Below are 25116 nucleotides of genomic sequence, written 5' to 3' on the forward strand. Positions count from 1 at the left end.
AAGTTGGAGATTTTGGGACTCTTGGAGTTGATTTCAGTGCCATAGAGGCGGGTAAAGCTGGGCACATGGGTGTTACAGAGCTGGAAAATGTGCATGCCAGGTTTGCTAATGCTAAAAAATAGCCAGGCTCATTTCCATGAGCAGAAGTTGGGCCTTGATGGCACCAGCCCCCCTTTGCACGAGGAGGCTGGATGCTGAGTGAGTCTAGCGGAGGAGTCCTTTGCGCAGAGGGGGCTGCCTTGCCCTGCAGGACCCCCTTGCAGGGCTACAGACAGCCTGCCCTGACCCTCTCCCCAGTGTTCCCAGCCCTGTTTGCTTCCTGCGTCAGAGCCCCTGCTGCCCGCCCTGTGGTGAGTCACAGCTGGGATTCCTCAGCTCTGAAGTGGTTCCTTCTCTTTTTCTTTCTCCCCCTCCTCCCCAGGTGCTGAGCTTTTTTTCCAGAGCCTTGAATTGAAGGGTGTGTCTATGAAATCTCGCAAACACACGCAGGCCCCAGCAGGAATGGGTGAGCACTGTTCCCATTATGTTATGAATACCTGGCCGAGTGCCACGGGGATTCTGCCAGGCTGAGCAGCCAATCTCAAGCACCTAGACCTGCTGAGCTCGGGGGTTTTGCTCCTCTTGCTAGGTCATTGATTTGCAGAGATGGACAGTTTTAATCTCCTCTCAGCAACAGCCATGTTTTTGTACTGGCTTGGCCTGCTGCGATATCCCAGTTCCCACGGTTAGCAACTTCCCAGGGTACTGTGCCGGTAGGGGTGGAGAGTTGAGCAGGCAGCTCCGGCAGCTGGACTGCCCGTCCTTGTGTGTGACTCATCTCATCCAACCTGCAATCTCAAATATTTTCTGTTGCCCTGCCCTACACACTGGGCACTGCCCCAGCTCACCCAGGCCCCTCCGTGGATCTCGACTTGATGTGCTGCATCAGGTTTGGAGGCTGCCTTGGAGAGATCTGTTGGGCTGGGAGGGAGCATAGCTGAGTGGTCTGGGCCCGAACCATCTCCATTTCCTGCGGGTGGACATGTGCCGTGTGTTGGGCTTCTTCCACCTCCTCAAATGCACCTCAAATGCACCATGAGCGCTTGGTTGTTCCTGGTGAGGATGTTTAGGGATATGTGTTGTTTAAGCAGCCATGCTTAAAGCTAGCAGAGAGGATGCAGTAGCTGAGACTTCAGCATGACCTCTCAAGTAGACAACAAACTCTGAACCCCAGTTACAAGCTCTGGTTGCTAATGTCTACAAAGGCCTAAGGGAGCAGGTCTTCTGTGCTAGCAGTGCCTTCTAGCAAGGTTAAGCCACCAGTGAAGGTCTGCAGTCCATGCCACGACACACTGTCAGGCTCCACAGTTGAAAGCTGTCTCAGACTCAGCTAGCATCTGTGCAGAGCAAAGATGATGGGTGTGAGGTTGTAAATGGTCTCTGGACCATACTGAGCTTGGAGCATATGAAACCTCGTACAGACAGACCCTGATCTGAGCTGCAAAGTCTCAGTCCTGATCACTAGTAGTAATTTGGCCTGACCTTCTTTCTGTTTTCCTTTGTTTGCTCAGCAAAATGGACACCAGCTCACACACATCTATCCTTGGCATCATGACTGCCCTCTGGACAGGCTCGCCTTTCCAAGCCCCGATGAACTTTCCACGCTGGAAAGAGGAATGTCCCCATCTCTGCTGCGACCTGATGGAGGTTAGCATGGGCCACAATCCACACACCCCTCCTGCCAGGCAGGGACAGTCTTGTTCACGTCCCCGTCTGTGGGCAGAGCTGCTGCTTTTCCCAGTGCCCCTTTGCTTCTTGCCCTGGATTCCTGGAGACTCCCGCTGCCACTGCGTGATGTTGCTCTGTAGCATAAGTGGTGTGTGCGTAGAGGGGAGAGCAGGTCAGGAGGTGCTGGGAAATATTGTTTTGACTCGTGCCTTCCAGGGAATGAAACGTTGCCCTCCCACACACGCTGGTCCCCACCCTTTTTGCCCCCACGCTGGGGCTCTGTCCTCCTGGTGGGCTGTACAGGATTAAATATGGGCAAACATCAAAAGGCCAACCTTACTGCCATTTTGTTTCAGGTGAGGCTTCCTCCAGGCCTGTGACGGCCTTGTGGATACGCAGGAATTTGGGCTGCGTGGGGAGTGTGTTGAAGCAGCAGCTGCTGCTGCCTTGCTGCGGTGCGAGTCCCTGGCATGCCTGGAGGTGGAGGTGTGGGACCTGTTGGCACTCCCACCCGTAAGCCCAAGGGCAGCGAGCTGACACAACTCTCCTGGAATCTGTCCTGCTCTAACCAGGATTGTTGGCAGGTGGGTACCGAATCTTGGCAGCACAACAAGGGAATGCTGGTTTCTCTGAAATTCTTGGGCTCGTTTGGTCAGGGCACTGGCATGTGGAGTCATGGCAGAGTTGGCATGCTCATCACTGCGGCAGAGGTGGGCGGTGGGGCCTGGAGACAGGACTGTGGGGCTGGGGGCTGGCAGGGCTGGCAGCTCAGGGTCTCTCCTATGTCCCTCCTGGCTGGTAGCAGCTTGGGTCTATTTTTTTTTCCCTAATCTGGGTGTGCCAAGTGATGGGCCAACCTTGCCCTTCATTCCTTCTCTCACCTTGGGCTGAGGCAGTGAGATGTGGTACCAGAACCGGGAGCCACTGGGCTAGAAGGCTGCCAGCCCTGTCGCGCACTGGTTTTGGTACTGCTGGGAGTCCCAGCCGTGACGGGGGGGTGCATGGAGTCCTCCCGTGATCCAGTTCCCCTGAACCAAAGCCAGGCTGAGGACATCTCAAAGGTGAAGCTCCCTTAGCAGGTCTGTGCAGGCTCCTGTCTCCCAGGCACTGTCTGGGAGGTAGAGACCCCAGGGCTGCCGTGAGCCAGCCAGGCGCAGGTGGAGATGGAAACTAAGCAACAGGGATGGCTGCAGGACAGAAGAAGAGGTGTTTCACATGTCTGGGATGGTGAATAACTGGAAATAGTTGAAAGAAAGGGGCAACCCAGCCTTGCAGCAGACAACCTGAGCTCAGCTTGGCCACCCTGGGGGGTCTGAAGGGCTGCAGGAGAGGAAAGCCCTGACTGGGCCACTGTCCCCAGTGATGAATTCATGCAGGGCAGAATTTCCCCCCTGTTTTGTGTCAGGTGTGGAGTGGGCTGCGTGGAGGCGGCATCCCCTCCCCTGCTGCGGGTAGAGCTCTGCACACCTGGCCGAGGAGGCAGGGCGTGGGCAGGGGAGGATGGGCCCTGGCAAACCGGGCAGGGCTCAGGTGTTCACATTCCTCCCTGGATTGGCCATGGAGAGAAAAACCTGGCCTTATATGGTCAAAAAGTCAGTGCCGGCTGCTCCTCCTCCTCCCTGCGAAGGGACGTCTGGAAGGGTGTGGATGGGCTGATGGGGTCGGGCACGTTTTCCTCCACCCTTCCCTCCTCTCCCCTCCCTTCTCCAGGTGCCCTGGAGACAATTATGGCATTTGCTTTGCAGCCAGTGTGGCTGATTTCTGGGGCTTGCAAAGAGGCTCTTTTCCCCCCAGTGAGTGCGGCTGGTTTTGTGTCCCCCGACACAGCCAGGGAGGTGACGGGTGGGCAGCCAAGGGTGCCTGTTGGTGGAGCTGGAGATCTCTTCAAGCTCAAGTAGACAGTAGGGACAGTACAAGTCACTGCCTGCCTGATGGTTAAGCCTCTTTCCTGCTTGCTAAACTCCCTACTCTCTATCCTGGGCTGGAGCATTGGTTAGGAAAACTAAATCATACCCCCCTCAACTTGATCCCATCTTAGGCTGCAGGCGAAAACAAATAGGAGAAGCTGTGGCACAGTTTTGTCCAAGATCATGCAGGGAAAGGAAATTAGACTCTTGTCTGTGCCCAAGACTGGGGGAGTTCCTTTTCCCAATGGCTGATTTCTTGGGGTGAGCTGCTTCGATCCCCGGAAACGGCTATGCCAAGCGGCAGGCCTGGGAGATGAGCTTGGGGGATCCGTCTTTCTCGTGTCTTGTGCCCTGTCTCTTGGAGTCGCTCCAGACATGAGCTGGAACCAGGGGGAGCAGCTGTGGGTGAAGTGGGACTTGACAGATTAAACTGGGTTGGAAATTGGAGTGGTCTTGGGAGTATTTTTGGAAGAGCACAGTTGCACTCAGTGGGACTAGGTGTAGTGGAAAGTCTCTGGAGCTCTAAACCATCCTTTCTCCACCCCAGGAACACATTTCCATCTCATTTCCCCCACATTTAACAACATGGAATATGTGGAGGGATCCCCCCCACCCCGGTACAGAGCATGAACTCAGCTTGCGCCAGATTTCCCCAGTCTAAATTTACTTGTCTCTGTGAGCCTGGCTGCTCAGTGCCCTGGGGAGGACTAGAAGATAGGCTGTCTGCACCGAGACCAGGTCCTTGACCTGTTTTAATGGGAGCCTGGTGGGCTCTCTCTGCTTCTGCCCAAAGGAGCATCCCTACATCTGGAGGGAAAGGAGAGGTGGGAAAAGAACCAGAATTGCTCCCACGTGCTGCTGGATAGCTGTTTCATGGGGAGCAGATGGGCTGAAAACTGAGTTTCCAAAGGAAAAGATGGCTTGTCTCTTTATAAAGTTATTTTTAGTGTTTTCTTGCAGGATTTAGCCTAAAAGGATTAAAAAAAAAAAGTGGAGTGGTGTGTCTCTGCAGGTTAGAAAGGGTCCATGGCCTTTTTCAGAGTGGGGCTGGCAGCACAGCCCCCAGCCAGAGCGTTTGGTGTTACTCACCAAAGCCAGACACCAAGGAGGGGAATGTGGCAGGTTTGTTCCCTGGACTGGTGGGATCTGATCGAGGGAGGTGTTTCTCACTCTTGGTAACTCTGCTGGGAACTGATTTGCCTTCCCCAAGCAGATCTCTAGGCTGATTCGAAAGTGTGTGTGGGCTACGAAGGAATGAGATCTCAGTCTGTGTGCGGTGAAACGAATCTGGGCCAGCCAGGCCAGGTTACAGGCATGATTTCCACCAGGACATGAGTCCTTGGTGGGTGAGGAACACGCCTTAGGATCGGGCAAACCTCTGTGTCTCAGTCTACCTTCATAGCTACTGTTCTACCCTCTTGAAGCATCCAGGGAAAGATCTTGATCATGCGTTGGTGTCCTCTTTCTCAGTGCCTGGGACCTGTTTTGCTGTTCTCCTGGGAGGCTGGGCTTGCTGGAAGGAAGGAGGGAGTTGTTTGGGATGTGGCAGCTTATGGGATCCAGGGCTTGTGGAGGCCTCTGAGCCTCGTCTTTGGAGGCATTTGCAATGGTGTCACCTGCCCAGGAGAGGGAGCCTGGAGCTCACACTTGGGTGCTCCCCACCCCGGGAGGCAGTGGCCCAGGTATGTGTGCCCTTAGATGTGGTCTGGGGCTCAGACTCTCCCTGCTTGGAAGACAGCAGAGGAGCCCTGCCGCTTCCCTCTGTCTGCTCTGGCTTGTCTTCTGGACTCCAGCCCAGTTGCTGTTGTGCAGATGTGAATATTTCCCTGGTGATCTTCCCTGCCAGAGTCTGCCCCACCAAAATCAGCTCTGCCCCCTGCTTTCAGCACACGGATTTATCTGTCCCTGGGTTTTGCCCCTGGGCATTGTCTTGCAACTGGGCCATGTGCTGGACATCTGATGTCTCCTTTCCCCACGCTTGCATAGATGCTTCAATCTTTGGCTCCAGACAGGGTTTGAGATCATCTTTGGGAAGCTTCTTGCAGTTGAAACTTATACGGTTTTACTTGGAGATGGCTGTGCTTTGGATTGCACAGATGTAGCTCTCCAGATAACGTGGATGAGCTTGCATTTATTCCACCAATCCCCTTAGCAGCAGCTAGATCTGTTGGCCGCTGTGTTGATTACTGCTCTGGCTCAGCATCCCTGCCCTTGTAGGACTGTCCCCCAGAACCCCAAAGGGGATTCTGGGATCCTGAGTTGATGGTACTGCCTGGTATTTCTCAAGGGGGCAAGGGGTGTGATGCCCTTCACTGGACAAAGGAAGAAGATACAGAACTTCCCCAGTGAATTTAACAGCTGTGTTTAGCGCTGGCTGTGTCTCTGGTATAAGAATAGCTACAGAAATTAGCCCTGAGGAAGGGGCTGGTCCTTCAGATGAAGTCAGTGCTTAAGGGGTAGTATGGTGGAGGGGGAAGGATGAATGCACGGGCAGATACGGGGGTCCCAAAGCAATGTGACTATCTCAGGCATAGCTCAGCGCCCATCAACGGAGTGCAGGAATTACTCTGCTGCATAAAATCATTGCCCTGGTATGATGTGGCTTGATATACACTTTCCAGTTGTCAGTGGGGAAACTGAGGCACAGAGCAGTGACTGAGATGGTGAAATAGAGTTGAGTCCTTCTCTCCTGGGTCCTAGAACAGTGAACTGAACCCAGGAGTCCAGCTTCCTAGTTCCCTGCTCTGGCCTCAGGGCTCTCTCCCAGTTCCCTGGGTGGTGAAGGCTCAGAAGCAGCAACACCGCCCCCCCCCCCCCCCCCAACCCAACAAAACCAAAAAACCAACAAAACAAAACCTATATGGCAAAGACAGAAGATGGCTAGAAACTGTTCTTGCAGGACTGGGCTGCTGTTGAGCCCCTTCCCTTTCCAGAGGCTGCGAGCACACGCCTCTGACCGCCCTCTCCTCTAGTTCCCCCAGATTGAATGTTCAGGGTTCCTAAACCCTCCCTTTCCATTCAGGTTTCATTCCGGGCAACACTATCTCTGTGTTTCTCCTCCCCCCGCCGCCCTTGCTCACAGAGCCTCAGCCCCACCCTGCCTTACAAGGACGCCAGGCTGTTCAGAGCAGTCATTCATCTTCTGGGCCTCGCACACCTTTGGTGTTGTGCAGCCTTGCACAAACCCAGCATTGTTCCTCCAGCTGGAAGGGATTTCCTCGAAGAGCTCTGCTGGGTCCTGCCTCCAGGGGAAGCTCTGCACTAAAGTGCTGTCTCCTTCCGAGCTGGGAACAGCTTGTACGACTGGGAGCTCAAGCATAGCTCCCCCCTTTCCCATCCCTGCCAGTTTGAGAAACCAGATTGAACAGCTGGGGACTCTTTCTGCTGGCCTGGCCTGGCCCCTCCTCTGCCCCTGTACCCTTTGAGCTGACCCTGAAAGCGCAGTGTTTCTCTCAGGTGGAGAGTAAACAGCAGAATAGAGGTGCTCCCCATTTCAGGGAGCCTTGGGACCTTGTCTGTTTTGGATCTCCCAGGTAAGTCCCTTAGAGGAGGGTGTTTTTGAGCAAGGATCACCAAGAAAACCCCTGTGCATTGGAAGGGCACCTCTGAAATGAGGGGCTGCATGGAAGTGTGGTTCCCCAGGACGGATTTGGGTCCCAGGTGCACAGAAGTTCCCCTTGGCAGAGGTGCAGGGGGAGCTTAGCAAGGGGAAGCTTTGTGTAGATGAGTACAGTGGTGAGAGTGCGATGGCCTGTGCAGTAACTCTTTATCTCCTGAAACATGCTTGAGCTGCTCTGCGATTCAAAGCCATGTGGGAGCCTGGTGGCAGAACAGCAGTGAGCTCCCCAAAGCCTTGGCTGCTGGCTCCGTGTCTGCCCCTCCAGCCCTGTGTACTTCTTCCTGGGGATGTGGACCAAACAAATTACCTGGGAAGCAATTTCAGCTTCATTTGGCTGCCAGAGTTTAGCCAGAGCCCTCAGCTGAGACCTGCTGACAACTGGGGAAGGAATTGCTGTTTCAGGTGGGCTATGGTAAGAAATTCGGAGAAAACCAACAATATAATGCATTCTGCGCGACACTCAGTACTTTATTATAACAGCCATAACCCCGGAGAGCCGGTGTTCTGGTTACATAGACGCTACGGTAGTTGTCTATCCTACAGAAATGTGGAAATACTGCAATGCACTCAACGGAAATATGCCAAGAGACTATTAACAACTCCTCCCGTGAACTCAAAATCTGGGAATTCAAGTGGGGCTGCGTGGCAGTGGCTGAGGCCAGAGCCTGGCCTCATAAAGGAAAATACTGCAGGGCACTGTGTATGTTGGTTTGTGCAAGAGGGCCACAGAAATGTCTGTGTTGAGGCCAGAACATCCCCCCCGCCTTGCTCGCAGGGGGACATGGCATCTACAGAGTTGGCTCTTGTAGCTTTGGTGTGACATGACTGGTGTGCATTGGCTGGTGTCAGCCAGGTGAGGCAAAAGGTGTTACATTAAGTTCAATAAATACAAAGACAAGTCCTGCTTGTTGTAGTTAAATGGGAACCAATATCCCATTTCTAGGACCTAGCACCACTGTGTGTGGAGTCTGGAGTGCCTTTAGGAGAGAGACAGGCAGAGATGCTCTCTGTTAGAGAGAGATGGTTTATGAAAATAAAAGTTTTGAGGAGTTTTAGCTTTGGTGGCATGGGAAGGAATGAGGGGCCACCCAAAAGGCAGTAAAATCAGTTAAATACTCTGCAGTGGCCGAGGATCCCCCAGTACAGCCAGCATGTTTGTCACCAGATATGCAAATCCAGATGTTGCAAATCCACCTGGCTCAGGTTGTTTACCTGCATCTCCCCACCAGCTCAGTTTGGAAAGCTCGATGTGGCTTTCAGAGGAAGGTGGCATCAGTGAACACCTCTCACAGACACGCACAGAGCAGGGACAGAGCAGAGAGAATGATTTTGTGATACTGGTAAAATGGCTGAGCTGATGGCTTCTGGCTGCTGTGTTAAAAGCTTGTGTAATAATACTTTCCCCTCCTGCCAAGTTTCCTATAGGTAGATCTCAAAGGTTGTGAATGCAAACCCTCTGGGGAGACAGACCTAGAGAGGAAGGTGTTGGTGTGGGTATCTGAATGCGAGAGTCTCTAAAATCCTGGGTTGGTTTCTGCTTGTAACTGGTAACAGAGATGTTGACTGGGATGTTGTAAAGACAAACTTAAAAGAGACAGCCTGGAGTGGATTCTCATCCTTTGTCCCTTGGCTTGAGTTCAGGAGAAAGTGCTTTGGCCTCATTTGGCTACAGATGCCAATGGGTCTTTGTATTTATGCTGTGGGGCTCCGTTTCTCCTAGGAGCATTCTTTGGTGGGCAGGGAACTGAGCTTTGGCCGGGCACCGCTGATGAAGGCGTCTGCTTCAGGTGTTGCTGAGTTGTCACTGTAGCTTCTAGAGGGCAGTATCTTTGTGCTGCCTCCATTTGGCTTCATAGCACCGTTGGTGCTGCCCGTTCCTCTTGCAAACAGCTTGGAGTTTCTCAAGGTGCTGGCAGAAACTGCCGGGGTGGGAGGGAATGAGAGCGGGGAGGTTAGAAACGTTTCATTCATGCTCTGCTTTACAAAGTTGTATGAATAAAACTACTTACGGTGCTTTGGTCTGGAGTGGACGGTGCTGATGACTGTGGGTATTGGTTGCTCCATGCTGTGAATGCAAGGACAGAGTGTGAGGACACGTATTAACCTCTGCAGTGCCAGAGAGATACAGAGGGGTGGAGTTTGGCCCATGTGAGCTGGGCTACATGGGTAGAGCCAAGCGCATGGTTGGATCACGAAGGCTAACTCAATAGTATCTGGGCAAAGCATCATCTAGAGAAGTGCTGGTACCTTCCAATCTGGGGACTCTAAGGAAAACTTCAGAGCAAGAAACAGGGCTAAACTGTATGGGGACTGCTGGGATTTGTTCCTTCTTTGATCAAACCTTCAATACCAGACTCAAAGCTTGGGATGTCTGCTTTCTCCTAGGTGTTTGGGTGCATCCCTTCCCTGCTTCAGGCACAAGGAAGCCCAGCTTACCTGCTCTCCTCCCCTTCCATCAGCTTCCTGTAAGTGAGGATCTCCACATCCAGTGCCAGCTTGATGTTCATCAGCTCCTGATACTCTTTCACCAGGTGAGCCATATCCTCCTTGCTCTTCTGTAGGGCTTCTTCTAGCTTGACCAGTTTGGCTTTGGCATCCTTGAGGGCCATCTCGCCATGCTCTCCTGCTTCTTTGATATGCTCCTCTAAGTACAGGCACTGCAAAGGGCAAAGGGTGGTGGAGGCGTTAGGTGTGTTGTAGTTTCAGACCTGTATGCCAGAATTGTTTTGTCACCCACCCCAGGACACACCTGGCTCTTTTGGGACACGAGGCAAGACCTCAGCTTCTGGATCTGTATGTTCAGGTCTGCGATCTCCCGTCGGCTGTCAAGGAGGTGACCCCCGTAGGTGCCTGACTGGGTGCTTCCTTCATTCAGCTGCAGGAGAGATGGAAGAGTGGGTTATCTGCGTGCCTCCTCTGCTGTAGCAAAGGAATCCGCAAGGATTCCCACTGCCCTTGAGGAGAAACACCTAACTGGGGAAAAATAGCAGCTGTGTGGAAGGATTTAGGGCTCATTCTCATATCCTCTTCTGGCTGTAGCTGTGCCAGGTATAGAGCACACTGTCTCTTGGGGTTAATCACATTCTTGCTCTGTTTGGAGGAGGCACTGGTGCAAGATCATTTGCATCTTAGGTGGGACAGACTGCCACTGGGACACGTCCTTGCCTTTCTCCACTGACAGTATGGAGAGCCTAGAGCAATGAAACTACTAATTTACACACCTGAGTTAGGAGGAGTTGATCTGGGTTAGCACCCTGTCCCTCCCTCCATTCCTAGGTGTAGTCTGTCCCTCCACATCTTGCTGATTCCTGTAGTTTCTAGGCTGATCTCTCTCCCTCTTCTTTCCCTGCCTCTCCCCAGTACGAATCAGATAAGAAGACAAATACCTTTCTCCTGGTAAGTGCTTCAGCCTCCTCCCAGCTCCGAAGAGCCAGGGCTTCATACTGGGCCCTCACTTCTTCCACAATTCTGCTCAGATCAAGTTTGCATGCATTGTCAATTCCGAGTACAACAGAAATGTCCTTAATTTCTGTCAGCAGCTCCTCGAGTTCCTGAATAGCAGAGAGAGAATAGGACTGAGATACCAAGTAGTCAACACAGCTACAAGCCAGGAGAGAGCTGAACCCTGGCAGATCTGCTGTGCTTAGCTAGGCAAAGCATCTTCCATATGCAGTGTGGAGATGGTGAGATTTCCTAGGTTTTCAGTCCCTGAAGTTTGGAACCTGGTATTATTTTCTCCATAAAATCTGGACTCAGGCTAGGCTGTTGGTTTGGGACCTTTGGCTACAATCTGTTAAGAGTCTGATAAAATAGTGCATTTGTACTGCATCAAGAGCAGGTTAATTGAACTGATGATCATGCTTCAATATCTATCGCTATTCAGATGGTGGGCATATATGTCTTGGGCAAGAAACAGGGCAGCACGAATCATTCAGCAAGCTGGTGGTGCTAGAAAGATGCCTTTGAGCTCTGCTTCAGTATCTAGAGAGGCTGTGGCTGCCGCTTGTGTTATTATAGTCTGCTTTGTGTCTGCTTAGCGAAGGGAGAAACAGGACCCTTCTCTGAACACGTACATCGCTAGCAGACCTATTCCGCTCCTCAGAGCTGCTCTCTTATGCTGAGGAAACTCAAGACAGCACAGGGGAAGCAGGAACATGCACACACAAGCTGCAGTATCACTGACTGGGATATTTGCTCTTGATAGCTGACTCGGTCACGGCTTTAGAAGAAGGAGCCAAATAATGATGAATGCAGACTCCCTCAGTGAACTTAGAAAGGATCCTTAATCCATGCCTGTAAACTGCACTCCTGGGTGGTTTGTATCCAGGCAAGACGGGACTTGATGTTGAGCAGATGGTGTACACATTCACTTGGCAGCTCCCCCCAGCCTCAGACTGTTCCTGCAGGAGTGTCACTCTTATCAGTATCTCTGCAGTTGCTTCTGATTTATACCAGTGTTAAAAGAGAGCAGCATACATCTCTCCCCATCTCTTACCTTTCATCTTGATGTTTTTGTTCTTCCCTTTTGTGCTGAGGGCTCTAATCTCTTTAGAGAAGCATTTGTATACCTTGTTTGCCTTGCCTTCCCCTGACTGGGGAAACAAAGGGCACCCTGACATAGTGATTCATGAATAACAGAAAAATACCCCACCACTCTTCCAAAGAGCAGGATTATCAGTGTATTTTTTCCCACTGGTGTTTAATCCTTGAGCCTCTTTATTAATCTTTGTGCAGGTTAATTGCTGTATGAGAAAATGCATGTTTATTGCAAATGCTTGAGCATCCTCTGCCAGGGGGGAGGAAAAAAAAAAACCAACCAAAACTGGTGGTTTATTAATGAGGATTGAGGCTGGAATTTTCTTCTGATTCATACCAACATGCTGTGAGCAAAGCTGTCAAGCGAAGTTTTCCTCATTTGCCCTTCCACTGGGTATATGTGCCTATACATTAATGTCAGTCAAATCAACAGGTACAGGTAAGAAAATAACTAACCTGAAAACAAGCTATTGAGAGGAGAGGGCAGAGAGAGAGGTGGAGGGTAATTTCTTTGCATGAAGCATGGGTAAAAAAAATAATAATGCAGCCTTCTGCCAGGACAGCAGTGTGGAACCTGGAGGAAATCAGCTCAAGAAGAAGATCCTCACAGCAGGATCTGATTTCCAACTACCCCTGTGAATTGCCCTGCACGAGGAATAATTTTATTATTTTAGAGAAAATAAGGCTTCATGGTTAGTTACAGGCAGGGCATGTGTTCTGAGGCAGTTCTGATATTATGCGGGTCCTCCTGCCTCTCTGTGCCTCAGTTTCCCCACAAGGAATGTTAACATTCCTCTGTCAAGCATTTTAATTGTTTGTATTGGTAGAATTTAGACGAATCATTAGTATTCCCAAAACACTGCCGAGCCTGCTTGGTAACATTTTACAGGCTCTGAGTAAGTCGCTGTAATCGCTTCACCCTGTTTGAGTAGATACAGGCATGCTGCAGCCTTTGGATTTGTCTGAAGGGCTGCAGACTCTGTATCCTTCCCCCCTTGGTGAAATCATACCTGACTGCACACTTCTCATTTAAGTGGAAATGGAGTATGTTTGATTGTGTTAAAAGGCATCCAGCACCTCACCCAGGTTCACCACGGCTTGTCCTGTTTTGTTGCAAGCCCTTCCTCTGAATCTGAATAGAATAATATTCAGCTCGCTCATGACCCGGGGTGTTTGGTCTCGAGGCAAATGCTATCAGTGGGGGTTAGGAGCTAAGCCCCAAACCAGCCAGCTCGGGAGTTAGATGGGGGTTCCAGACTGTTAGAGGGGAGACTCGATGGAGCAGCCACCCTGCAGTAGCTGTGAGGCAGAAGGAACATCCTGATCAAATTTAAAACGGAGCTAGTTTAGTTAAAGAAAGGGGATTAGTTCATGAGACCCTGCCTTAAGCCATCGAATAGTTGTCTGCAACACCATGCAACTCCCCTGGGACAAGTTCTCATTTTGGTGTAAATCCGGAACAATGCCCTCTCTGTAGTGGAACTCTCCACAAAAATGCCTTTTTTTTTTTTTTTTTGCGTAGTAGCTTGCATGTGTGCCAGGGCCACTCTTCCAGTTGCATTTTTACCTGCTCATAGATGGTTTTCTTCAATTCCATCAGCTCTTGGAGTCCACTGAGTTTTACCTCCAGCTCAGTTCTGTGCAAGGAGCTCACATCTAAATCCTGCAGGAGATGGAAAGTGTATTAATAAGTAGTTTGTCTTTGAGTTTGTAGCAAGAAGTATTTCCCACTGCCACCTCTCCCCCAGCAAGTGTCCTGCTTGCTATTTATTGGCAGGTACTTGTGAAACTGCTCTCCTGCTCTACAAGTAGAGAGGCTCCTTTTTCCTCTGCAAGTTTTTTTTTTTTTTTTTTTTTTTTTCTGGTGAGCACTTTGGTGGAAGTCTCAAATGAGGTAGGGTGGAGAAGGAAACAGGCAGGGCTGGTCCATACCCACTCATCTTTTGTTCACCACAAAAAGCACGGGTTATTGAAAACTCTGATGCCATCCACAAAAGTCACCAGAACTGCCTTTACTGGCTGATGAGTGTGTCAGGGAAAACATGCAATTAGCTATAATGATCATTTGTGGAGAACGTTTCCTCTGTCTAATAATACCCTGCATTCCTGCGCATTGGATTTTTTTTTTTGATGTAAAGGCTGTGCACAAAGCTTCCCGTTTCAGCTGATATTCAAATACAGCTGCTTCTGGGGTGGGATGTTTAAACAGGGTGTGGCCATGTGACAGAAAACAAAAGCAAACACATTTATCAGTTTCCAGCCTTTCCCAACCTATGATGTCATTCTGAGAGAAGTCATGCCAGGGAGGAGAGGTGTTGCCTTGGAGGGTCCTGGGGTGCAGAACCCTCCCGGCCAGGTCTGGCCAGTGCAATTGCAGTGTGGTTGGGTGCAGGCATGGTCTGACCCCCAGGCGCTTCCGCCAAGAGCTGTGGGGCTTTTCTGTAACCACAAGCGGCCCAGGCTCACTTGTACTTTTCCTATTGAAATGGTGACTGTGTTCACCGCTCTGCTGTCCTCCTCAAGACCTTATTACCCCACAAAACATGTGGTACAAGCTAGCCAAGAGCTAGCTCTGGACTGGCTTAGCTGAGCCTGGACCATCTTGCCTCTCCAGGCTCTTCTGTGACTACGCAGAGCTGGTGAAGAGCCCGTCCAGATGAAAAGTTTCTCTTGCCACTAACCTTTTTGAGCTCCATGAAGGTGTATTCCATGCCACTGCAGAGGCAAATTTCATCCTCGTATCTGAGGAGAGTGAAAAAAGCAGTAAGAAATTGCACATGGTGAAAGCCTCTGGGATGCTTAAGGTTATCTTGCTGGCCCCAAAAAGCATTGGTATCAAAGCTTTCCTCTTTTACTGTGATGTCCCACCTCCTTGACATACTCTAGACAGCAAGGAGAGATATCTCTTAGGTGTGGGCATCTTGGACAAGAGGGGATAACAAGCTGCCACATGCTAGCTGCTCTGTAGTAACACTATGAGCACTTTAACTCTGAAGAGCCCCGGAGTAGAGAGGAGGTAGCTTTAATTCTAATTTAATTTGAGGGCTAAGCAACCTCAGGTTACCTCACATTTGCCACAGAAAGAGAGAGTAGGCATGGAGAAGTGGGGTGTGGTTAGTTATTCTCTGTGAAACCCAGTTGCATGCCCAAAGACTCCTAAATTTTCACCCTGAGCCTTCCTCTTCTGTTTCTTTCAGGTATCCTCAGCATTTAATTTTCAGAGTCTGAGAATCTTCTCAAGGGAGAAAACTTTGGCTTGTGAAAATTCCAAGAATACTGGACTGGTGTCATAACTTACCCTAAACGTAGCGCAATTTGTGAAGTATCACAGGACCTGGCAAAACAACTCGTGGAAAATAGTGCCCACAGAGCAGAAGGTAACAAAAACCGTATGGGATAGGGTGGAGTCCTAATGGTAAATATCCAGCAGAGGAACCAACCCCGCAGGTGTTTAAAAACAGGTTTGATAAGGCAGGACCAGGAGAGCAAAGACTTAGTCCAGGGGCATATGCATTTCTTGATGGCCAGCAGCAGACACAAGAGGGTAGCTTAGGGAATACACCAACCCTTGTTGGCTCTTGGGACGAGCATGTGGCTAGCCCTGATGTTGCTAAAAGCAGGTATCTGACCAAGAAGCCACAGAGTCTCTCTTGGGCCTGGTGTGTGACCAGCAGCGGTTGGTTTGTTTGCCATGCAGGAGCGTTATGTGATGGGTGTTTGGTATCTCCCACTGTGCTGCTGCTGGACACGCTTTGGGAGCGTTGGCTCTTCTGCTGAGACCAGAGCAGGTTGTGTGCTCAGGGAGGTCGTGGCTTCCCTGCTCTTCCATGATACCTCAGGCTCCTCTTAGCCTAATGTGCTCATAGCGTTCCCAGACTGTGAATTAAACCCTTTGGTGCTACTTATAGATGTCACCAAATTGGTGTGGAGAAGGCAGAGATCTTTGGGAATGAGGTAAAATGGCATCTCCTAACAGAGTGATGATGATAAAATCAGGAATGACAGCCATATTCTGTTGTTTGGTGATCTGGTGCATCATCACTGTGGTTACACTCGAGAGCCCTCCCTGCGGTTGGACAAACCTTTAGGAGAAAGAGGAGCTGTGCCTAGGAGCAGGAGGAGAAGGTATTGGGAATGCAGCACAGGGGATTGCATTGCAGGGCAAGGGGGGAAGTCATGCTCAGGAGCTGACCTAAAATATCAAAAGCAGCTCCCTGGAGCTGTTGCTCCCTCCACAGAGGGGGTAGTGGGGGCACAGAAGGGGATCTGACTGGTACAGGCTCTACAGTTAGGTACTTCTAAGGTTTCTCTTGGGTACCCCCATGGTGTTAAACTCACCCTCTCCTTGCCTGCTTTTATAAGGCCAGGTAGCGTGGCTAACGAGATTTACCTGTCTGGTTTCTCTGCTCTTTAGCTGGAATGTTAGCCATGCTGGCAGGAACTATGCACTGAGCGTAATTACAGCCTGCCACTCTTCCTTCATCTTCATTGCATCTCAGCCCAATCCCAGTCTGTCCCAGCCTGCCGAAGCAGCTTTGCACATTGCCGGGTGCTGACATAATCTTGCATATTGAACAAACAACACTCCTGACTGAAAGAGAGCAGGCCCAGCCAGCCAAACACGCTCACCGCATGGCTCTGGAGGGACCTGGCAGCCGGGAGATGATTCACATGGGGATGGAGCATTCCACAGACACATTACAGCATTTATCTCCTCAGAGATAATCCTCAAGCAGTCATGCATTAAGGCACAAATCCATTCCATCTCGATTTGTGCACTTAAGACACAGTTGAGACCGGTGTCTGGTCGCCTTGGGCTCCTTCCATGCGAAGTGCTTCACTTCCAGGCAGTGAAGCAAAATCAGAGGTGAACCAGATCTCAGGCAGGCTATGTTCCTCTCTGGATGTGCCTTCAAGACTACTTTAGGGTGAAGATATACTGGTGGGATGGATGTGAGCCTGGTGGCATGAAATTAAGTCAGTCTTCCTCTTGTGGAGCAAGGAAATGGGGTAGGAAGTAGCTGAAAACCAACTGCAGAGGTTGAAGGTAGAGGGATGTTGACTGTCTAGTCTTCAGGTGGCAAGATCTGACTAACACAATCCCTGGATCTCAGAAATGGATCCTCTAAGGGCTGCGTGCTCCATGTTTTCCTGCAGTATCTCCACGGTGCCACACCAGAGTAGGTCAGCATGGGCAAAAATTCCCTGCCTTCTCATTCAAGTGGGTCTTTGCATGTGCAAATCACACATGTGGGGAGCTGAAGTGAACACTTGTGCAAATGTGCATGTCTGGGCAGTCATCTCTGTTTGGGTATGTTTCAGTATTTGATTTTTTTAGCTTGATTTCCTAAAGAAGCACGGTTTGAGATCCTGTGCCAGCCTCCAACCTGCTTCCCTGTCCCCTCTCCATCCTTCTCTGTGAAAAGAAACCTCTGCAGGAGTTGGACGCCTCCAAAATTTGCGTGGTTTAGGCAGACCATTTGCTCCAGAAAAACAACTGGGCTGAGGCAGCCTTCTTGAAGACGGCGTGCAGGACTCAACAGAGTCAGCGTGGGTTAGGATGGGGTTGGATCGCTGCCTGGAGAAGGCTCAGCAGAAGCAGCAGTTCTCTCCCTGTGAATTACTAACCGCTGGGAGCAGCATGGTGGATTGTCACTGTCACAGAAATCCACCTGCACTGGCTTTGGGTGTTAACAGCACCCAATGACAGGGTGGGTTTTGCCTATTTGCTGCTTAGGTCACCCCTGGCAGGGCTCGTGCCTTGCAGCTCACAAATGGGAGAAAGCAGACGGGGAAGGCTCTGCAAATGAAGGAAAAGTGCTTTGAGGAGCAGTGTTACTTCTGAACGCTGTTTTCCTGTGGCTGTGTAGTCCCACAAAGCGGGAACTCTTCTCAAGACTGATAGTTGGACTAGTCATAAGCTGGTGCCCATTGTGGATTTTCTGCTAATACTGTGCATGTGCACATGGTGCATCCTTATCCTCTGTGTGTGTTGGGTGTAGGGTTCTTCTAGTCAGTCTCTTTATCCAAGAAAATCAAAAGGTAGGGGGGAACACACAGACAGCCTGTTTGTGTAAGCAGCTTTATCCTTAAGAAATCAGGCTGAAAAAACCATGAAGTGCTAGGCGTAGGCAATTAATGAGGCAATTACTGAGTACGGATAGGAGTACGAACTGAGAGAGCAGATATAGGTGACTGATCTGACATTTCTTCACCAGCCCAACCATTTTCCTGTCTGGGTTTTCCTGACTGTCAGGGAATAAGCCAAGAGGTATCTTTTATAACTGCAGGGCCACAGAGCAGATATTTCCTCAGGGAAGTACAAGGAAGACCAAGTGCTCCAGAGGGGGATGACAGATCTTAATCTTTTTAGGGCAGGGAGTAAATGGCACAATCCATATTGTGGCTTTGATCCGAGCTCAGGGTTGCTACCTGTCAGCAAAGCAAGCATCAGAGAGCCCAAGTCTTGTAGTGAAACCAACATCCAAATAAAGAGCAGACAGACACCCACCACAAGGAATTTAGGGATTTCTAGGCACCTGGGTATCAGTGCATCACTCTTATGCTGAAATCATTATGCTACGCATAATGATTTCAGCATAAGGTCAAGAACCAAACTCCTAGTTCCTATTCCTGCTCTGCCACCAGCTCACTCCGTGAGCTTGAATAAGACATTTAACTGCTGTATCTCTGTTAATAAGTCTGTAAAGTGGAGGTATTGGTCCTTCCCCTAATTTGCAGACACGTTGAGTAGCTGGTTTAATCAAAGTCTGCAAAGAGCTTTAAGATCCTTGGGCTAAACTCTCTGGAGAGGGCACTGTTATTATTTATGCATCACTTTGTACATCAGGAACAGGTTTGGGCTATTACTACAGTGATGTCTATCAGTGCTAGCGGAGGGGTAGTCCCTTAGCATCACTGTTCTCTTTTGACAGTGCCCATACATGGCTCTTTGCTACAAATCAGCATAGAAGACTCCAGAGATCTTGTGTAGGCAGATGGGTGTAACTGTAAGGGAAAATATCTAATTGTGGATTCATCTGTGGTATGCAAATGACACCGATAATAAGAAAAGCATTGTCTTCTTGAATGAGCCATGGCACATCTCAAATGTTCTTATCTAAAGATCTCAAAGCTCTTGGCAAAAGCAGCGATAAGCACGTGGCAGCTGGTCCTCCCTTAAACTTGCAGCTGCCTCAATATTTTCAGTCAAGAGGTTTCAAGAGGTTTTCTGGGTAAAAGTCTGACTTTTTGGTCACAGCAGAATTTTGCATTAAATGTTGCAGTGTGAAGAGGGAAAGGAAGGGTGGGTTGTTAATACTAAGCAGCCTAGGTCCATAAAATGGTCTGGGGGGAAAGTTCTGGCTTGTGGTAATAGTGTGGAGAATAAATATTTCTCTGTTTTAGTGGCTGTCATTCCTGATAATACTGTTCTCCAGAGCTCTCCTCTGGCCTGAGGCGTTTCTCAGATGCCCTGCACTCTTTGGTATTTCACTTTTTATGGGTTTCCTTTCATCTCTAGTTAATCAGGAACAGGCTAGGATGCTAACATCTCAAATACACAGTTCTGTGCACACCGAACTAGGAATTTGTTCCGGGGAATAACAAGTTGTCTGTGTTAAATCAATCCCACGCTACTCTTTGTGCACAGAGCTGAACTGATACCTTGCAGGCACGTTCCCCCTTATAATATGCAGCTAGGCTAGACACTTACTTGCTTCGAAAGTTATCCATGGTGCTCAGGACCTTTGTCAGCTCTGACTTGAGGTCTTCCTGCTCGTAGTTGAGTGCCTTCATCTCTTGATTCATTTTGCTCATGTACTGATCGTAGATGGCCTTGATGTCTGACTCGGAGTGGGAATTGTCTTGATCCTTCAGGAAGTTCCACCTTGTCGTCAGGATCTTGTTCTGTTGCTCCAAGCACTGGACCTGCAGAAGAGGTTTCAGAGACATTAGTAACACCAACAGCCAAAAGCAAAGCTGACTGCTCCTGGCAGGGCAGAAGGCATTGACCTGGAGACCTTCAGAATAGTGGCAAGCTGCTGGGATCAGCAGAAGATTTCCAGGTAAGAACGAGAAACCCCCGACAATTAGGCCTGAGGATGGAGGGTTATAGGGACTTTTAGAAGTTTTACACGTTACCTACTAATTTCTTGATAGAACATGTTCACATCAAAATGAATGAGCATCTTTTATTGTCACTGAAAAATAAGAACTGTTCAATGCTAGTCCCCTTTGTCTCTGAACATATTGAAGCAAAGGCTGGAAATCCACCACAGGTCATGTACAGATGTCCAGGGTGGATGCAAGTCAGATTTACCACCTCAGAGTGGCACAAACAAAGATAACTCCTCTCAAATCTGTAGGATTACAGCATGGTGAAGTTTGAGTAATGAATCAGAGTCCCGGTTTGTATTGCAAAGCAACAAGGCCTGTGGGAACTCTAGAGAATAAGCAAAATAATTACAGACTCCACGTGAGGTCTATGTGTGCATGCACCTGTCTGCTTGAGAGAGGATGCACTGCATTTTCATCCACCCACCGTTTGATGAATCTGTCACTCTTCTTTTCTAATATTCACAATCTTAACAGTAATGCTCAGTGTTTAGCAGTTTTCATCTTCAAAGCTCTTGGCTAACTTCAATTAATTACCTAATTGCTACTTCTCTCTCTTACTGCTCTGTGAACAAAACCGAACTCCTTCAGTCATGTTTTGGCTGGTGATTTGTGGGTTGCCTCCAACAGTGTCCTCCACTCTATCATGGAGGTGATTCAGTGCTGGTACTGCGCCCTGTGCAGTGTGAGCAGTGGGGTGCAGATGCTATCAGGCCTTGACCTTCTGCTTGGCCTTCAGCTTTGACTTTAACTTTCTGTGGCTCAAAGCGGCGTCAGTGCATTGAAGAGGCAGAGTTCCCAGCTGCTGACCACTGCACAGATGCGCATGGTGAGAGACAGCATCTTTCCCAAAATGCTTCTTGTCTGAACAGAGAGAGAGAAGCAGGAGCAGAGAGCGGCCAAGCAAAGCACAAGCACTCCGATGCTCAGTCAGTTTGCAGCAGAAGGGATGTGAATGGGATCTTCCAGGTCTCACTGTTCAAGACCTAGTCCTTTCTTCCTGGTATCTTAACACATGGCCGTAGACATCCCATCAGTAGTCCAGTCTGCTGACTGACTGCTTTCTCCTGGCACAAAACCAGAGTGGCACGCTGTGTGCGTGCGTGCATGTGTGAGGCTGAGAACCAGAGGATGATGCTGCAGCGGAACCAGAAAGGGGCATTGTAAGTGGCCTCCGGGGCTACCAGGAGCCAGTTGGGCCATTTGTTCTCTCCATCGGGGGCATCTCAGGGATTGTGACAGAGCATCCCTCTGTGGGGCTGGGGTCAACCTGTGGGATTGGCTGTAGGGAACAGCCTCTCATTTTAAGGCAGCTTCCCCGTTCGCTGCTGGGACAGTAAATGATTGAATGCATTGGCTGTTGTTCTAAGTCCATCTTTGACACTCAAATCAAGTCTCAGTTCCTGAACTTGCTCCTAATCCTTAGGTGCTCTTTTCAAACTCTTCAGTTTCTTTCCTGTTCCCAAACCATACCCATCCACTGGGCTGAACTGCTTACATCTCGGCTTCTTATACAGTGTCCCTCTTAGCAGAAATTCTTCCTTGCAAAGTCTTTTAACGTGAGCTTTGCAGCAGAAGAATCACCCAGATCTGGCCTAATTTCCTGGAAAATCATGACTGAACACAGAAGTGACCAAAGCTTGGTCCTCGGAGGCCTCTACCTCTGCTGCTCAGGCTAAAGGTAGGGCTTCAAACAGGGGCTCCATGACTTGGCTTTTTCCTGTCTTCCACCTGGACATATCTGGATGGAAAATAAATACTAGCAGATCTGGAACAGCCTGCTGGAAAACCATCAGCAGCAAACTCCTAAAGTTAGTGTGGTCAGTTATCTGAGGAATTAGCCTCTCAGGCTTGACACCATCTGAATTCCTGATTAAAAAAACAAGTTCTCTTTGACAAGCAAGTGTCATTACTTTCCTCTGGAATGAGGGCCTGAGGCAGATGGCTGAAGTTTGCCACCTGATGTACCACTTGAAGCTACAGCCTTCAAAGCTAAATGCAGGAGCTGCTAGCACTAAAGTCAAAGCCACCCAGCTAAGGTGGGGTGTTTGTATCTTCTGTCCATCAGGCCCTGTAATGCACACTTTCAGCAGGCCACCAGATTGGGTTTATCAGGAAACCCAGAGGCTCTCTCACTTCTTCCACTCCTGTTTGCACAGACCAGGCTAGTGCACGTGGTCCGGCTCACGTACATATTGTCACTGCGTGGTCTTTTACTATCTCCCCTACCCCCATCCTTTCTGCTGAGGTCTGGTTTCTGAGCAGGGCTAACGTCCACACAAGCCCCGACCTCGATCTGGATAGTCAAAGGACCAGTCCTGCAGCACGTGCAACACAACCCACCTGGGTGATTTCCAAACCAGGGGTTCTCCAAATTCACATTGCCAAGATCTGTGCTTGGAAAAGCACAGACGTGGAGGCTGCCATGCCTCTCCATCCAGGGTCAGGCCCCTGGTACCACCACACGCCTGTTTGCATGTGTAGGTGTTACTGGTTCACAACTATTCAGTGTAGATAGATGCTATGGGAGATGGTTCCCCTGCCCTTCTCCTTCCCAGTGTGAATTCAGGTCCTCTTAGAGGTAGAGTTAAAAAAAAAAAAAAAAAAATATCCCAAGCCATAGTAGCTTGGCATGGAGTGCCTATATTATAGACTGCAGTGAAGCAATCCTCCTAGGAGATTACCATCTGTTTACAGAGCACCAGGGCTTTGCAGAAACCTGCCTCGGCTAGATGAGTTGTTTTCCTTTGAGAAAACCTTCTGCCTTCTCATGGATCTTAAGAGATGAAAGCAACACTTTCTTAGCTAAGCACACAACCCCTCACAATAAAAACCACAGAGGAGGCAGGTGGGTGGGGGGTCTCCCTTGCCCACAACATTGCTATGGAGGTGAATCTCCAGCTCTCTTTAGCAGCTAGAGAAGAACTTGAGCTGCCGCCTTAATCAGCGTCACTGCCCATGGCTGTTTGTCCACTATGGGAGCCAAGGCCTGCTCTGTCCGGCACCGTGCCTCCGTGGCCCTGCCTTTGCTGCTCAGGCAGGGCAGGATCCCCAGGGACAGAGCTGCCTGTCCTCCCCAGGGACCCATGGGGTGACAGGCACAGCAGAGGAGATGCACAGGCTGCCTGATGCTGCTGACCACAGATGCGGCCCAGCTTCACCCAGAGATGATGCTAACCCTTGTTAAAACAGATAGCACTGAAGGAATAACTAATTGGGTAATTAGCCTAATATTCAGGGCCTGGCAACAGTTAGCTGAAGGCCTTCATAAGTCTCCTAAGAGACTGATTAGTGTCTGCTTCCCCACCACCATCCTCATCCCCATGCTGCACTGTGGTCCTCAGTAGCTCACCTTACCTTCTCAATTAGGGTCACAAACTTGTTGTTGAGCAACTTGATGTCCTCTTTCTCCTGCTGCCACGTGGCTTGGAAGTCGGGGTCAATATCGAGGTGCACGGGGGCCAGGAGTCTCCCGTCAATGGAGAAGGAGGAGTAAGAGGAGCACTGGTATCCACCATCTCCGTGGAGGCTGAGAGCACCATAGCCATTGCTGGCCACCCCGTTGGGACTGCAGCGGCCCAGGCGATCCGGGGACGTGCTGGCTGCTTTTTCTCTGCTCATCTTTCCTGACACCTCCCAGGAGGAGAGGGAGCCACTGGTGAAGGCTTTGCAAGGGTTAGTCATGCTTGGCTTGTGGCTCTGCAGCTCAAAGGGAGGGAAAGGGGGAGGAAAAAAAAGAGAAGACGTTTTCTTGCTGCTGCTGCCTCAAAGGGAAGGAGAGTAGTGGCACGCTGAGGAGTTTGGTCGGCGTAATTCCTGTCTCCTCAGCTCGTGGGTTGGCTAATGAATTACAAGCACCTGTTCTCCTATGTTCATTAAACGGAGGAGGGTGTAACCGTTGATGTAATCCAGATCAACCTGTTGGCTTTTTTTTTTTTTCCCCTCCTCTCTCTGTGCCCTCCTTTCTTCAGGAGCTTGTTTGTGTGGTGAGGGCATAGGCACTCGAAGCAAAAACAAATCACTCAGAGGTAATTCGCTGGGCCCCAAGCAGCTGCTTTCCTCATCCTTAAATGGTGAAGAAAGCAATCAAAGGTGCTGGGCTGTAGCAGGCTTGGGGAGGACGGCTCTGAGCGCGGCTGCCGCACTAGTACTTGGCGCATGGAGCCTGGATTCAGCCCCTGGCTGGTTTCCAGCCAAAATCTGAATCTGCAGGAAGGAATTGTGATTTTTTTTTTTTTCTTTTTTTGGAGGGTGGGGAGTCTTTAAAATCATAAAGAGAGAGTCTGAATTGGCTAAGGGTAGGAGTTTGGAAACGCATCTCAAGCTCATCATGATTAGAGGTGCTCATGGTCTTCCTTTGACCACACAGGCACACCACAGAAGCTTCTGGTGCTCTGAGTGTTTTAGCGATGATAGGTTTGGTTTTGAGACCCCCGGGTGTGGGGACCAAGAGTCCTGAGGTTATTCAGTCATCTGGTCTGGCAACAACGGAGACCTTCAAAACCTCTAGACACCAAGTTGGATCTCAAAAGTGCCCAAGTCCATCTTTGACCGCCTCACTCCAGCTCCTTGAGAGCACTTTAAAAGCTGGCACTGGAGACACCAAAAACCACTGTCTTTTAATGAATTCTAGGCTGCTAAGGTGGCACGCCCTTAAATACCTGTTTGGACCTAGGTATAAATCAGTGTTGGACATGGCTTTCTTGAAAGCATTTTCCTGCTTTTACTCAGTTTCTCATGTGAAAAATCAGGACAGAAGAGCACCTGTTTCTGCCTCTTTTTGTCTGTTCCATTGCAGTGTTCTCAGGAAAGGGGATGGCCAAAATTGAGAATTTCCATTTTGTGGGAAAGCTGCTGTTCTGCAGTCTGGTTCTGCCCCATGTTGGAAGACAAGCTGGGAATTTCCCTGCCAAGTGAAGTGAAAGAAAGCTTGGATCTGTCACAGACCTGCTTCAACAAGAAATATGTCTGATGATGTAGCAGTTTCTGTCTTAAGAAGGCCTTCAGAAGGAAGATGACCCGTTCCAGTAGGGTTAACCTTTTCTTGAAGCGTTGTTTCAATGTTTTGCCAAGAATGGTGTGCTTTCGCGTGGCATCCCCATCTTGCCAAAACACCCTTTCCAGGGAAAATGTTTCCCCTGATGATCTATTTGAATACCAAGTCCCTCACTCAACGGATCCTTGTCAGGACTTTTCAGTTTAATCCTGGTGGCTTATTTTAAGGATTACAAC

General features: G+C 49.8%; 2 protein-coding genes and 1 long non-coding RNA gene across 3 annotated transcripts in view; 1 reads left to right on the forward strand and 2 right to left on the reverse strand.

Moving 5' to 3' along the window:
• The window catches only part of POU6F1 (POU class 6 homeobox 1), a 224966-nt gene that overhangs the window by 171748 nt on the left and 28102 nt on the right, over positions 1–25116 (reverse strand). The window lies entirely within an intron of this gene.
• Positions 430–9701, forward strand: LOC142421165 (uncharacterized). Its single transcript, XR_012778848.1, has 4 exons — positions 430–505; positions 1551–1686; positions 2064–2291; positions 9619–9701. It is a non-coding gene; the product is annotated as an uncharacterized LOC142421165 (long non-coding RNA).
• Positions 7674–23982, reverse strand: LOC142421162 (keratin, type II cytoskeletal 80-like). The gene is made up of 9 exons (XM_075525701.1): positions 23242–23982; positions 19484–19698; positions 14451–14511; positions 13337–13432; positions 10620–10784; positions 9983–10108; positions 9670–9890; positions 9243–9298; positions 7674–9152 (listed from the first exon to the last, which is right to left on the reverse strand). Exons 1-9 carry the CDS (start codon positions 23566–23568, stop codon positions 8950–8952), a joined length of 1470 nt encoding a protein of 489 aa, XP_075381816.1. The 5' UTR covers positions 23569–23982; the 3' UTR covers positions 7674–8949.

The sequence above is a fragment of the Mycteria americana genome, chromosome 26 (genome assembly GCF_035582795.1).
Source record: "Mycteria americana isolate JAX WOST 10 ecotype Jacksonville Zoo and Gardens chromosome 26, USCA_MyAme_1.0, whole genome shotgun sequence".
Taxonomy (NCBI): Eukaryota; Metazoa; Chordata; class Aves; order Ciconiiformes; family Ciconiidae; genus Mycteria; species Mycteria americana.

Excerpts from the sequence above, each read along its gene's own strand:
- LOC142421162 (XM_075525701.1), bottom strand. The coding sequence starts at position 23,568 with ATGACTAACCCTTGCAAAGCCTTCACCAGTGGCTCCCTCTCCTCCTGG. Across the intron at positions 10,785-13,336 it reads AGAAAACCATCTATGAGCAG|GAACTCGAGGAGCTGCTGAC; the intron begins GTAAAAATGCAA and ends TCTGCTATTCAG. Across the intron at positions 9,153-9,242 it reads CCACTCCAGACCAAAGCACC|TTTCTGCCAGCACCTTGAGA; the intron begins GTAAGTAGTTTT and ends CCACCCCGGCAG.